This window comes from Melospiza georgiana, chromosome 1 (assembly GCF_028018845.1).
Source record: "Melospiza georgiana isolate bMelGeo1 chromosome 1, bMelGeo1.pri, whole genome shotgun sequence".
Classification (NCBI taxonomy): domain Eukaryota; kingdom Metazoa; phylum Chordata; class Aves; order Passeriformes; family Passerellidae; genus Melospiza; species Melospiza georgiana.
The window spans coordinates 47,262,944-47,278,617 of NC_080430.1; the positions used below are offsets into that span (position 1 = coordinate 47,262,944).

At 37.1% G+C, this 15,674-nt stretch overlaps 1 protein-coding gene across 1 annotated transcript in view; it reads right to left on the minus strand.

Annotated features, from left to right (window-relative positions):
• Positions 1-15,674, minus strand: part of DPY19L1 (dpy-19 like C-mannosyltransferase 1) — a 44,537-nt gene that overhangs the window by 28,265 nt on the left and 598 nt on the right. The window contains exons 2-7 of the mRNA XM_058022203.1: positions 14,884-14,952; positions 10,054-10,078; positions 9,444-9,531; positions 8,670-8,807; positions 3,644-3,764; positions 1,993-2,086 (exon numbers count right to left, since the gene is read on the minus strand). Coding sequence (XP_057878186.1) covers positions 1,993-2,086; positions 3,644-3,764; positions 8,670-8,807; positions 9,444-9,531; positions 10,054-10,078; positions 14,884-14,952 — 535 coding nt within the window. The remainder of the gene's footprint in view (positions 1-1,992; positions 2,087-3,643; positions 3,765-8,669; positions 8,808-9,443; positions 9,532-10,053; positions 10,079-14,883; positions 14,953-15,674) is intronic.

Here is a 15,674-nt window from a genome sequence, read left to right on the forward strand (position 1 = left end):
AATTTTAATGTTAATAACTTGGAAAACAGTTATTCCACTGCTCACAAATTTTGGTGCAGATCATTACATCTGGTGCTTCTAAAAACCAGACAATATAAATGCAGTACTTCTTCCCTAATATGTTGAGCAGTAAATATCAGAATCTGCATGCTCAATCACCCAACAGGAAATTTTGGTGTGGATCTAAAGATTAATTTAGGGTAATCAAATCAAGCAGATTCAAAAACATACTTAAAAATTAACTAATTATATGGGTCAGTGCAAGATACAATTTAATTTTTATGTGAAATACTGCAATGTTAACATGAGGAAGCTTTTTAAGCCCTTGACTTAAAAGTATTTTTTACATTTCCATACCAATCAAATTCACCTATTGAATAAATACCAAAAGTAAACCCAAAGATATTAATTAGATTTTTCCCATTTCAAAAGAGCAATAGAAAAAGTTCCTATTGTTTGAACAGATTTATAATTGCTCAAGCTATGTGATATAAAGCAAAGAACATTTTTGTGCACACAAGTTCACTACTACTCTGAATGACAGATGATACCATTTTTGCTACTAAACCAAAGCAGCAGCCAGCTGTTAAGATTCTTGGAAAAAAAAACCCAAACCAAACAACAACAACAAAAAATCAACCACACACACACAAAAAAACCAAACAAACAAAAAAAAAAAAAAAACCAAAAAAAAAAAAAACAAAAAAACCCCAAAAACTAAAAAAAAGCCCTCTGAGATCCTTCACCCATCACTAATATACAAGTTAAACAGAATCAGTAGGTTCTGGGTACAAAATCTGAGGATTAAAGATAGCAAGTGCTAAACCAATCTCCAGGAATTGTGCATTCTTGCACATAAAACTCAACTTTACATCCCATAAATTTGAAAAGCTTCAACACTAAAATGCAAAATTTTAGTTTTTAAAATTTTTAATGTTAAGAACATGCTTAGCATTGAAAAGTTAGCCCTAGAAACAGAATAAAAATTTGCCAAAAAACACGCAAAACCAGAAACAAAACTCTATGCTTTCTAAAGAAAGTAGTGAGAAATAAAGAGGTCACTGATTTTTCAATGACAGTCATATATAAAATGTGAATTTCTGTATAACTCCCTTAAGAGAAATATTACAAGTTAACAAGACAAATATTCAAAGTTTACCTACTTCCTCAAAACATGCACTAGGCAACTTCCTCTTTTTACTGACAGCGTCTGCCCTGAGCTATTCCTTATTTTATCAGCACACGCTTGAGAAAGGAGTAAAACCCATGACAATGAAGTCAGAAATGAATTGGGGGGGGGGGAAATCAATCACATCGCTTAGGAAAATATAGCTGCCTTTCACTTTTTGGCAAAACCAACACATGAAAACAGATGTAAACAGAAAACATATTTCCACTTCTGCTTGTCTGCTGAATGTGGAATCCAGTTTTGTATGAAAGTGTATTACAGCTCCTGAAATGTAAGGACAGATACTGAAAACACAAATTTGTAGAAAAAAGGAAGTGCATACAATTTGTCCAAAAGAATGCATTAGGTCAAAAAATATTTTGCCTTCTCAGTTATGTTAAAATGGAAATACAAGCAAATATAACTTGAAGCAAAGCAGTGGGAAAACGCCAGTCTTGGTTAAAAGTACACCATCATTCAACTTGTTGTAAAAATAAGTCACAATGATAATTTTAAGAGCAGAAATATGTCAAAAGCTTTTTAAAACACATATAAACTTCTAGTTTTATCCACAACCCCATGGTATCAATGAGACACAGCCTCAAAAAAATTTTTGACAATTTTTTTTCCAGCAGCATCATCGTTTTAAGAAAAAAGCTTCTCTATTTCAGTAATTTTTATTGACAATGTGTATGTAAAAAAAAGCACCACTGCTGTACAAACCATCAATATCCCACAAAAATATTTTTACATTCACTTTTTCAAATTTTGTCTAAAAACTGACAGCTAATACCAACTAAATAGCCCAGTCTCAACTGCCTTACCTGAGGTATGTACCATATATGAAGAACAGTGACATCATGAATCCATTCAACAGAAAAATCACAGCAACATAAAAGGAAGCAGGGTCTCCCAACCCTAACAAAAAACAGTTAATATATGTTGTCAAATATAGAAGGAAGGCCATATTGGTTACAAAGCATCATACAATCAGTATACTATCTTAGTATGTCTATATTATTTATAAACTATCAGTATAGTATCTCAGTGTATCTACAGAAAGACAATTTAAAAAAAAAGTAGATGGCATTAAGACTATTGTGAAGATTCAATCAGGAGATCACAGCTCTGGAAAAAAACAGGAAGAGTAGGGGTAGATACAACATTGGGGCAGTCAGTGACAGAATAAGCCAAGAAGGATGCTGCACTAACTGCAGAGAAAAACCTGTGAGGTTTAGCAGGTAGAAATACAGCTAAGAATATTCTCTAGACTACATTTTTATATCATAGAGTTTTTTAGAACAGGTCTGTTAATCCTAGACTCACACTTCCCATCTCTTGCAGGAGTAAACTCATCTTTAAACATATCACACACAACACTCTTTGCTTTGTTTCATTATAAACCAAGATATTTTCCAGTAACGCAAGTCTTTCAATTTATTCATTAGCAGACACTTCTGCGCTCACTCTTCTGCCGTTATTCTCTTTCCCACTATTTCTTTAAACCCTCCTGGCTCTAATCATTTCAGCAATACAGCATTAAAAAGCCTTATTCATTAAAGTGAATGGCAGCAAAACTTCAGTTTCATATGCAGAACTGATTATTCCCCACTGCTGAAAACACAGCAAGACAGTTTTCTAAAGTAAGATGATGATATGCTCACAAAACAGAGTAGTCTCAATAGCTGGTGCTTCTGTTGGTTTTGTTTTCATGAAAAACAGGAATGAAAGGTTGCACACCGTTTATTGCTTCTTACAAAATTAGAGAAAGTGACCCATTCAAGCTCTGAAGTTCTTACAGCCTTTGTGCAAAGGAAAAATACTACCCTGTCATCACACAAAGGTATTCTAAATGATAAAATGAAACAACTTCACAAACTACCATCTATTATTCAGCTTGAACTGACTGTAGAACACCTCAAAAGCACTTCTCAGTAAGGTACTTTTATTGTTTAATACCTACTTGACAAGCCAATATTTCAAATGTGGGGAAAAAAAAAAGTGGCAGTGTCCTTTGGAGCACAGTGTCAAATCAACGTTTAAGGCTGAAATTCTTATGCTGAATTCTTAGGCTGAATAGCACTGCATGTAAGAAGAGGATTTTTCTCAGCAGCATCACTAGGCAAGAGTTCTCTAAAAAATCTCCAAAATTGAAGGAGGAAATTTTGAAATGCAGGAAGTTGTAATGTATTTGAGATCCTTCAGAAATTACAAAAATTAATACACCTACAGTAGGCTTCCAATTACATTTAGGACATCTTATTCTTTGTAGCAACCCAACATTATGAGGGCTCAGACCATAACTGTGAAGTTTTGAACTCCAGGACAGGAACTCAATCTAGGCCAGAGGAGGTATCTAATAAGCAAAACCCACATTTTTCACCCTCAGTAACACAGGAATATTTATTATTTCTGAAATACATAATGCCACAAGTGCATGCTTCCATGGAGAAACCATGATAAACCAGAATTTACCTTCACAGCTTTCAACAGGACTAAGCCCTTTTCCTCTGTTCACAGTCCAACAAGTCTTTGTTGGCACACCAAGGAAATCCATAACGGTGGTATATGTGCGGTACCAGCTGGCAAGGACCACCTAGGGGGAAAACAGGATTAGAAGTTTCTGCCCAGAGTGACCCCTCAGGACAGCTGGCTCTCATCCAGGCTCATTTTCAAACTCAGGATTTATCTCAGCACTTTTGACCACAATTTCCTAGAGGCATCTAACAGACTTCATTAACAGACTAAAATTATGCCTATTGATACTCAGATGCTTTATAACAGAAATAATTTCATGCATCAAGCTGCAATATTCAGGAAAAAAACCCTCACATATTGCATTGTCTGGAAGGCTCCTCATTTGAGTATTTTTGTGTATCAGATATTAAAATCACAGATGTTGTTGACAGAGGACAGTGGACAAAACTGAACCCATTCAAGGCAATTTTTTTCCACCTCACAAGAATATTAGTGGACCAAATCTTTAGGATTTTTAGTCTGTTAAATTTTGATAGCTTAATTTTAAGCATGCATTCAAAGGGCTTCCAGATGCAATGTAAGAGAGCATTTCCATTTTCCATGCAAATGCTGTAATGTTCTTATAACAACAACTCAAATAAATCTCAACACCTGACACAGAAAACATCAGTACTTTACACACAGCAAAAATGAGAACTCATCTCACAGCAAAGTCATTAGTTAATAACATTACCAAGCTATTCTGTCAGGATATAACTGACTTTATAGAGTTCATAAATGAGTAATGTGGCCATTCCAGTTGAGCTGCTTTGAAAGTTATAACCCAGGGGTTCCCAGACTGACAATATGTTTCACCACTGCAGTATTAGCTGCCTCTGCCCTGTGTCACAGAGAACATATATAAGAAAGATGATTCTCTCTTCTCGTTCCCCATACAATTAATAAAACTCTTTATGTCACTTCTGTCTTCAAGAAGGGCAAGCAGGAAAAACAGACAACGCGTGTGAGAATGTGATGGAGTAAATCCTCCTGGAAACCACTTCCAAATACACATGGGACAAAAAAGTGATTTGAAGCAATCAGCACAGATTTAAAAAGGTGCAATCCCACCTGTCCAGCTTTATAACCTTCTGAGATGACTGTCTTGATAGATAAGGAGAAAACTGCAGATATTTTTTTAATCTGGTGCCAATCTGTTCTACATCTTAAGACTAGATGATGGCACAAGGGAACATCCTCACCAAATCTGCAGGATAAACACTGGAAGAAGTGACTGATCCTTGTGCTGTCATTTAGAGGGACATCAAAAGGCAGGGGAAATGGGCCAACAGGAATCTTCCCAACAGGGAAATGCTAAGTCCTGCACTGGGAATGAACACCACTGTGACCACCTAGAAAGCAGTTTTGCAGAAAAGGGCCTGTGAGTTCTGGTGCACAATTTATACTTGAGCCAGCAACAAGCTCTTGATGCAGAAAAGACATATATATCATCAGCTGCATGTCACCAGGACAAGAAATGCAACTTCCCCTCTTCTCAGCATTGCTAACACTCTATCTGCGGTGCTGGGCTCAGCTGTGGGCTGCTCAAGACAAGGAGGACATAGAATAAAGATGACTGAGACAGGCTCTTTTTGGTTGACAAGACATGAGACAACAAGCACAAATTCAAATACAACAAATTCCACTTATACATAGGAATTTTTTATTTCGGGAGTGGTCAAACACTGGAACAATCTGCAGAGAGGTGGAGTATATTCAAATTGAGACTGGAAATGACCCTGAGCAACCTGCTCTACTTCACCCTGGTTTGAGCAGTGCTGAGACTAGAGGACCTTCAGACAACCCTTCCAACCTCAACTGTTCTGGGATTCTAAAATTCATTCATTTTTAGTATCAAGGCTCCAATCTTCATGGCTCACTTCATCTGTGACCTTCACACCCCCACAATGTAAATCCTGTATATTTAAAATATAACTACATCTTCCTAGACCAAGACTCTGTGCCTCAACATTGTGCCTTACAAAGTACAGTATCCTGAATTCCTGGAAGCTTTCTGAACATCTGTGCCCTGGTGCTTCTGGCAATGCACACGTGCATACATGAACCAGACACTGTCCCATATATCCAGACAGACATCAACAGGCCTGGAGAACCAAATCAGTGTCCTTCTTTTTATCACCTGAATGTCCCTTTGTTAGGGATATCTCTATGGCATATTTGCATCAACAGCCCTGAAGCTGACATTAGCCAAGCATATAAACCATTCTTGCCAAATGTTGCATCAAAAAAAAGAAAAATCAAATTACTAATTTATCAACCTGTTTTTAATTTATCAATTTAACCTGTTTATGCCACAAGTGCCTGTGTCTGCTGCAGATTTTACATGTGAATGCTCCCTAAAAAGGTATCAGGCTAAGTACTTCAAGCAAAAAAACCTATTTTTTGCCAAAAGCTGCTTTACTTGAAACAGTTAACACGGGCATAGAAATGGAAACAAATCAGTAAGCAGCACAAAATTGCTAGGTCAGTTGGAGCACAGTGATGTTTCTGGAATTTCTACTGTTCTGTATCAGATGAGGCAGCAAATGCTGACCCTGGAAAACAAAAGCCTGGCACTCAGACCCAGGAGTGCTCTGTGGACAAGGCCACTGCTTTGCTGCAAAAGAACATGCAGAAAAGTTAAGCCCTTTCACTAGTTGCCTTTGAGTGTACACTCTAAAGCCAACTACATGGATCTTTGTAACACACTCCTCATTTCAACTCACATCCTCATTATCACCACCACACACAGAAATATCAACTGTTCCATAACAATGAACATCCAGAGAGCAAACTTAACACATTATCTCTCCGCCACAGAAACTAACACATTATCTCTACCATTTTTCATCAGAAATGAAAACACTACAATTACTAGAACAACCTGACTATGGAGCAAATACTTGGAAAATCAACTTTATTTGAATTTTAACGTTGTACAGCTACAAGGACAACCTTGTAGCATTTGACAGCTTTTTTTTACTGCTTATAGGTATAATTTACATAAATGATGTATTGATTACTACACACTCATTTTACTTTTTTTCCCTTTTTTTGAAGTTTTTAAGGCTAGTACTGGCTGTACATGTAAGTGAATTGTTTTGCTTTTCTTACTTAATGTAACGTTCTGTTTAGCAATGGGATTTATAGATTGGTTTTGATGAATTTAATTTTAATATCCATTAAACAAACAAACATTTTATTAGAATTCAGCCTTAGTGCTACTAATGGGCTTAAAGAGCTGGAAAGATCCCAAAATATCAAACAGGAAATGAAACACTTTCAGGAAGCATGACTGGATACTGAGCATCTGAAGGAAAAATTTTACTGCCAACAAATAAATCCACAAGCATCTTCTCACCACCCAGCCCCATTATAATCATGAGAAAATTCTATAAATTCAGACAACATATTTCAAATGCCAAGTTGCACCTATTGACAGTTTTATAAATACAGTTATGTGGAAACAGGAGTACTTAAGAAATACACTTTAAAAAAAAACCCCAAAGCACTATTTACAGGAAGTCTAGACATTAAGCAGTGAACGACTGAAAGTAGTAGAGGAGACTATTTGTCTGCTTTGCATGCCCACACAGGCACAGAAAAGATGAATGAATTCATACCTTATCACCAATATTTCTACGAGCCAGTATAATCCTAGAAATCTGAATGAACAGACAAACCTACACATTTTGCACTGTAATCAACCCAGCTTTCTTATTCATAGAATGTAAGCCACTATATTTGATTCCACCACCTAATTTATTTAGTCATCTTTCAGGATGATACTGTTGAGTCTTTAAAAACAAGTTGATTTGACCAGTAATCCTTGATTTTTGAAAGTCAGACTATAGCTGAAGTCAATAAATTTTTTCCAGCTAAAGGAAATAGCTCTTTAGTATTCAAATGATGTTCACAATAGGGCATTTCTAGAACTGAACTGCAATCCATCTGGAATTAGAAAAAAATTCCAAACAAACCCTAAATAAGTGAGAGGGCAACAAAAACGTGCTCATCTACACAGCATTTAGTTCTTCCAGAGCAAGGACTTAGGAAGGAAATGAAACCACTACATGCAACTTGTACAAATACATGCACACCAAGAACTCTTACACATACAGTTCCTGACAGCAGCTCTGCTCCAACAGAGCAGAAGAATGAGTATAAAAGCTAGTACCCAACAATAACAGCCATTATTAGTTGGCTCTCATAAAAATAAACTGCTGCTGACACATGAAATTACAGAAACGTACATTAACCAAAGGAATCTTCCCTTTGCAAAACGTTTGAGACACACTGGCAAAACCCTAAAGAGACAGAAACCTCAACATTTCTGTACACATGTTCTTTTGAACACATTCTGAACACGTGTTCTTTTTACTGACAAAAAAGCAGAGTAGGAATGTGATCTAAGCAGGTAATAAGTCTAACATTAAGTATGCACAAATCAACAGCAGTCAGTCCTCCACGAAGCAATTTCCTGTGCAACATCTAAGTAAACTATTACCACCCAAGGATTTCACAGCCACTGTGAACTGTGATGTGCTTGGTTCTGTCAGTTTCATGTGTCCTACAAAAAACGGAAAACAAAATACTCTTGCAACCTGCATCACTTCAGTCATTACTGTCACATACTACTGATACTGCATACATCGGATTTCCTGAAGTATATAATGTCAGCAACTTACTTGCTTTCAGGGAAAAGAACAAAAAAAGGCAGGAAGTGCAACTTTTGGGCACAAAATACTGAGATCTAGAAAGCTTTCATAGTTAATTGAAAATACTTGAAGTTTGGAAATTGATTATAATGTATGAAGTAACTTTCTCATTTGAAATCTGGAACTGAAATACAATATTTAAGCAACACTTCATTAGTCACTGTATCTTTACAAATACATTTTCCAAAGTAACTTTTACAAATTTATAGTCAAAGCCAAAACAACCAAAGACCTGCAGAAGGGATTACATTTAAAACATAACTCACCTCTGGGTAAAGATTGAACCTTTGTAAGGTGTTAATCACTAAAGGATATTCAGTTAGCTTGTCATTCATAATGGCACCTACTCCACTCCAAAATGATGGTGCCTCAATAATGGTCTTGAAGTAGGAATAATAAAGACCCTACAGGAGAACAGATTAATTATTTACAATTAAAGATGTCACTTCTGCTTCAGGAACCACTACATACAAGCTTCATTTTTAAACAAATTTTGTAACATAACAAACAGGACAGACTTATTGAAGAGGACTATCCTGTTTTTCAAATCTCTTCTGTTACTGCAACCAAAACAAGTGGTGTGGGTTTCCTTCCACTTTGTTTCATAGCATACCTGGCAAGCTCTCATTTGGGCTGGTAACTATGCATTAAATAGTGTTTCACAATTCTCAAAATAAAAGCAGATAAAAGGTGTGTGTGTGTATCTATATGCCAACATATATTAACTGAAAAAATATTTAGACAAAAAAGGTGGCATAAGAAGACTATAACTGAAAGCAAGATATAAGGTACTTGCAGTTTTGTATTTTGGGTCCTCCAGAACCGTACTTTTAGATTATATTTTAAGTGAACTGTGAAGTGATAAATTCATAGGGATCAGCTGCAAGTCACACAAATACTTTGCACACAAAAGTGTAATGCACAGTAGTTGTAAGAGAGCAATATGCATACTTATGCAGAATCTATCTATTAAGACATTTTGGAAAGCCCATGATCAGATTACAAACAAAAGTTTTCCAAACACTGGAACATAATCTCACCATTTCCGTGCGAAAAGCCATTTCTCTTTCTAGTGTTGACAGGTGAGAAAAATGACGGTCATTTTCAAAAAGAGTTGTTATGTGACACCTGTCAAAAAACAATAACAATTAAAATGGAATAAAGAGGTTTAGAATATGTACTAAGTCATAGATAGCAAAGAACATTCAATGAATACCCAAAGTTTACTTACAAACTGCTACTGTAATTTTTTCATATATTATAGCAATATCCTCATCTATTCAGATAATTTTAAATTGAAGAAGAATAAACAAAGAGTATTTATTAAATTCTAGTATGGCATTAGTAACAATACTATAACGCTATATATTATATATAAACTGTAATGTATTTTAATTAAAGTGCAGACACTAAAGGATTAAGCAGCAATTTTTCACCTGAAAAGCAGGCTTCACTCTTCTCTGAACAGGCTTAAGAAACCTTTCACATCATCTTCACAAGAACAGAATTATTCAGTTCAAAGATAATTTAGTCTTGAGAGGAAAGTTATAAATATAAATTATCCCAACGTCTTCTCTAAAAATAACTAAAAATTATATTTATATTATTTTAAAATAGCATATTACTCTGAAGTAATAAATTTAACCTTACCAATGTAGGACTCCTGCAAAAACAGCTGTAAAGGAAACATAAGGTGCAAAGTTACTCAAATATTTAAATAACTGAACATGAAAATGTGCTGACTGCAGTAATTGCAGTACTACTTCAGATATGCACAGAAGGTACTCAAGACCCCAGCAAACAGAAGAATAGGAACATCTGAATTACACCTCCACAGCCAGGTCTTTGAAAATTTTCTGTGGTATTCAGCACTACGCAACGTTTCCACCTACATCTTGCATCACTCAAGCTGACCCACCAGCATCTAATGCACACATTTCAGTTATTGACAACATAAACATTTTTAGGATTTTTATGACACCTACTGTTACCGTTCATTCAATTCCTGCTCAGATTTTCAGTAACTCATGCTAAGGCCTGGAGCATTCGAGCAGCACTGCTAGGTGAAAGCAAGGGCACCAAAGGCAGAACCTGGTGGGCTGAAAGGGCTTAAGGTTTGTGCTTCCCAGGTGATGCAGCATCATGATGAAAAAGGAAGGATGAACACTCTCACCACCATCTAGGTAATTATTTTGCTGAGAGGTGCACAAGTTAGAAGCTTCAAGTTCAGCTATGAACTAGAGAACTTGTAAGTTCAAAACCTCATGCATTAAATGATGGTTCAGTGAATTCCTATGTCAGACTAGCCTGCACAAAGTGGACTGGCCCTTGTTCGTCATGTTTGTTGGTTTTCTTCCCTAATGGACTCATAAAATAAATTTTAATTTACAGAGCACACTGTGCTGTAAATATGAGGAATCCAAATGGACCATGACAACCAACACAAATCTAATTGAAACTGTAATTGCTAAAAAATGATAGACTCTGCGCACAATTAGGTTCCATTTGAAGACTATCTGCACTGCTACCATGTAGATACAGAACAAAGGGGGTTGTCTGAGGGACAAAGGGAAGAGACAAATGCTGATAAAGCAGTGAGTTAACAGCCTAGGTCTCTGACACCTCCTGAGCATGACAAGACCCAGAGAGAGAAGGAACCACTCCATTTCTCTTGGGCAATGCTGGCAACAAACGCAGCCTACCACAGAAGCAAAGCCTGCCTGAAGGAGGGATAATGGGAAGGCATTTAGAGGGACCACAGTGCTCCTCCTGGACTGAAGGTGTCTCAGGTGCCCTCTAGGCTTTCTGCCAGAGAAAGATCTGGCAGACTAGTTGTCTTTAACCCACTAAAATCTTTATTGTTAATGAAGAGCCCTCTTACTCACATAGGCTGTATGGAGCAGAGAGAAAATGGAGAGGACAATCACCCTCCTGGCCCAGACCCAGCTGTGGCCAGAGAGGTGCTGAGCACTGTGTCCCTCTCCAGGGTGCTGACCAGCACACACCTTCCCTGCTTCAGGCACCCAGACACTGCTGCTGCCTCTCTGAACACGTGGAAGGAATCAAGGTGCTGGGACGTTGGTAAAGCACACAGCAATGCCTGCATGCTGATGCAGAATACAGTCTGAGAGTAAAGGAATGTACATTTGTTCAGGCTGCATGTTACAAGACTCGAGTTGTCCGTTTCTGAAAAGCAGCAGGGATAAGAGAAAGAAAAACCCTTTGCAAATCCACTAAATTTATGTGGCATGGGAGTGGACCTAATGTACACTTCATGCCCTAGTACATAAACCCAACATATATTCCATATATATGTATATTTCACATAGTCCTCCAACACAGAGGCTGGAAGTGCTGCTTGCTGCTACTGCCAGTACTTGTTATCCTGGTCACAACAAGGTTCCTAACTGTAGTGCGTTGCATTATGACCTAATTTTAAAATTTAAGTTTTGTAAGTGAAGAGATCCAAGATGAAGCTGGGCAAGAAAAAATTACCACCACAAAACAAAAAAAGAAAAACATACAAAAAATTACCTAAAAAAATTTCTAAACGAGCTGCTGGTACAATTTAACAACATTGACCTCATGTTAAACACTTCACACAGCAGGTGAGGTGGTACTATAGTACACTGAAACTTCCCTCAGAGTTTTACACCTCCACTTCTATCACTTGAAGTAGGCTTTTCAAGGACAAGACTGGACCCAGACAATTGGGTTCCAGTTAGAAAATGAAGACCTCAATCTTTCACTTAGAACTTCCCCTTTTTTATATCCTTCCTAAAAAAAATCACCAAAATTGCTTGGTGTAAGCAGAACTTAATGTTTTAGGAAAGGTTCAGGAGCTGCAGGGGTATTTTTATACTAAGGACATTTACATTAGTTCCCATGGAAAGCTGCAAATGTCTTTCAGAAGAGCAGGCATTGATATGACACGGATTTCCAGGTAAGCACATTAGCTCTATCAGCAATGCAGCAAACCATATTCCATACTAAAAAAAAACATCTTCTGCAGCAATTGTATGGAAAGAAACAGAGCAGCTCATACCTTTCTTAGTTACTGCTTATTGACTAATAGTTACACATGTGCACAAGGCATTATTTTATTTCTCAGCAACATTCACAAGATTCCCAGCAAGATTAGATACTGAAATACATTTGCACATACACCAGCTATAACAAAAAAAAAAAAATTAAGAGAGATCACATGTTAAGAATATACAGTAAAGTCCAATGCATCTTAGCTACCAGTATTGTTCTTAAACTCAAATTCACAGGGTTCCAAATAAGGCAAATATGCAGTATTTTATTGATGCAAATAAATTAACTATTATTATGGAAATTACATTTCACACCCAGACATACCACTTATTTCATAGAAGAAACAATGTCTTTAAATCTGATTCTTCCCTTCAGTAAATGCTTTATTGAAAGTCAATGCAGTAAATGTAAATACATTCACAGTTATTTTGGAGAATTTCATATACATTTTCACTCTATCATTCTATTATAAGTACAAAGTGAAGACCTCTCATAATCACACAGCAATTAATGTTAATTACTCATATTTCAAGAGACAATGGGCTTAATTCATAGACTTCCACTCTAAGCCCAAATCAGCATTTTTCAACAGACTTCATTAAGCCAGTTTCTGATGGAAAACATGCAGCTCAGCTCTGTCAAATTACCACCCTTTGGTCTCATTAATGTCCTTACTGGAGAGGGAATGAAGGAGGGGACAGGAAGGGAACACTACAGTCCTAATGCTACAGACACTTACACAGCTACCATGTGCTTGAACTTGCAGATGCCATTTTTTCACCCAGCCTAAGAAGCCCTAAAACCAAAGCATATGATAAGATTTTTGCAGACTAGGGTTATTATGTAAAATCTGATAGATTTCCTATTTTTGTCTGCGTGTTATTATAAGAAAAGCAATATGAATGGCATATAAAAAGGATTCTAATTCTGGAAATTAAATACTGATGAATACAGCCATTCTTTGGCTTTATTTACCAAGAGAACAACAAATGCTGAGACACTATAATCCAACAGGATGTGAAGGGTACAATACACTGATTCATATTTTGCAAATATCCACAAAATGACCAAGTAGGAATACAGCAGAACTGGAAGCAATGAGGAACCTGCAAGCATTGACTACTTCTGCAACTTAGTCAAGTTTTTACATTCTGAGATTCTGTGCAATATAATAAGGATGTCTCCAGGAATAAGGCCTCAAGTCAATGGTCATTATGAAAAAAACCCAAACAACATAATAGGATGAAGTGCTGTATAAGAACATCCTTGAAAGTCTGACAACTTTACTGCTGCACATAAATTGGGAAATAATTTGTAAGAGAAAAAATTCACACTCTATAATTAAACTAGCTCCAGCTGTGGGAGCCTCTGTTTTTAAAATAGGCCTTAAATCTTAAGCAAAGAGACAACAAAAATTCAAATTCCACTAAACTTAATCAAAACTCACTATTTCATATTTAGTATATGTACATTCTTTGCTACTGCAAATACTGTATGCTAGTACATACTTTGCTATTACTCCAACTGAAAAAAAAAAAAGATTCCCTGAAATATTTAATGTGTTATCTGGGTGTCATGGACAAAATCAAATTCTAAAAATTATAAAGCTCTCTCCCTAATCTGCTCTCAAATTTCAATCAGAGGAAAGCATTTTTCAATTCTGACCATCATTTAAGCATTTCTATGTCATTTAAGTAACTACAAGTCTAGGAACTGCTGAATAAACAGATGCAAGTAAAGCAATTCAGGAACACTTTATTCATTAATTAGTTTGTAAGCTAAGGGCTGTTTCCCTGCTACTGCTTTGCAATGCAATTCATCAAACTGAAGAAACTCCCTCCGGCAGCCAGGACTACTGGTGATGTGATTAACAGTACCAGCACCTTTGGAATACCCTGAAAGTCTCTATTAAAATACCTTTTAGTGTATACCTAATGGTGCAGCTGACAAATATGCTATTACCAAACATTTGTTAAATTTAGGAATGCATCTCTTGGCAAATACTTCAGATGTTTTTTTCGAGACTTTGGTCATTAATCATGCCATTATTTACTCAAAAATATTACCAAAGATAATAACATCCAAATTTACATCCCTCTACAACTGTATGTTCTTCCACTGAAACAAGCTGTTGTTCTTACATTACTTAATAAGAGTTGCTGCCTTTTTTTTCCCCCTATAAATTAATGACTAGATAGAAGAAATATGTAAATACCTGGAATTTTTTTTCCCCAAAAATCCTTTTTTCCTCCATCAACTGCTACAGTAACAGCTTTCCAAAAGTTGCCAGATAGGAAGTTATTTCCTGTCCCTTTTCAACATCAGCTGTGTTTTCTTCCTTTTCAAATCTGTATTTCCAACTACATTTTGACACAATTTACAATTACAGAGAAGGGTAAAGAGATCAGTATTTCCCCCCTTCGATGTATTCCTTCTACTTACCCAGAAAGAACGTGAGCCAGATGTTGCTATCAGCTTTTGTGATGAAGGCCTTTCTGTCGACAATAAATACTGCCAAAAGAATACAAGCACCTTAAGCATCACTTAAGCACAGAGTCTACAAAAGGAAATCTGAGCTCTGCAACATTAGTTTTATGTAAAAATCTTGACCTCAAAAATGCTGAAATTTCATACAGCAAGTTCATAACTACACACAAAAGCTTTAAACATCACAGATAGACTACGAAGGTGACTATTTAAATCATCAGGTTTTTAATTTCTGAAATAACTTTTACAGAATAACTATTCAAAAGGGAATTTCTACAAAGCTATGTTACTGGCAAATTCGCTCAAGCAGAAAGTCAGACTTTTAAAGAATACTGAGCCCTCCGTGCTTTTCAGCAGAAATAAGCTGGTCATGCCAGCACCGCAAGCTGCGATAGTCAGCACCACCAGACAGACTCTTTTAACAAGAGTTACTTACACAAACAGCACGCTTCCCCACTTCTCCCCCAGAGGATGCTTTAGTGGTAAAAAGCCCTTTCCCCTTCCCTCGCCCCCGTTTCTCGCCGATCGCTGTGCGGGTTTCGTCAGCTTTCCTCTCTCCTTACCGTCCCCGCGCAGTGACGGGGGAGCAGGGGCCCGGGCAGAGCGGGAGCGCGACCCGGCCGCCGCTGCCCGGGCAGCGCCAGGCACCGCCCGCCGCCTCCTCCCTCCTTCCCGCCGGACCCCGACCGCTGCTGCTTCCCGGGAGAGACGTCCCGGCGCTCCCTGCCCCGGCAAAAGCCGCCCCG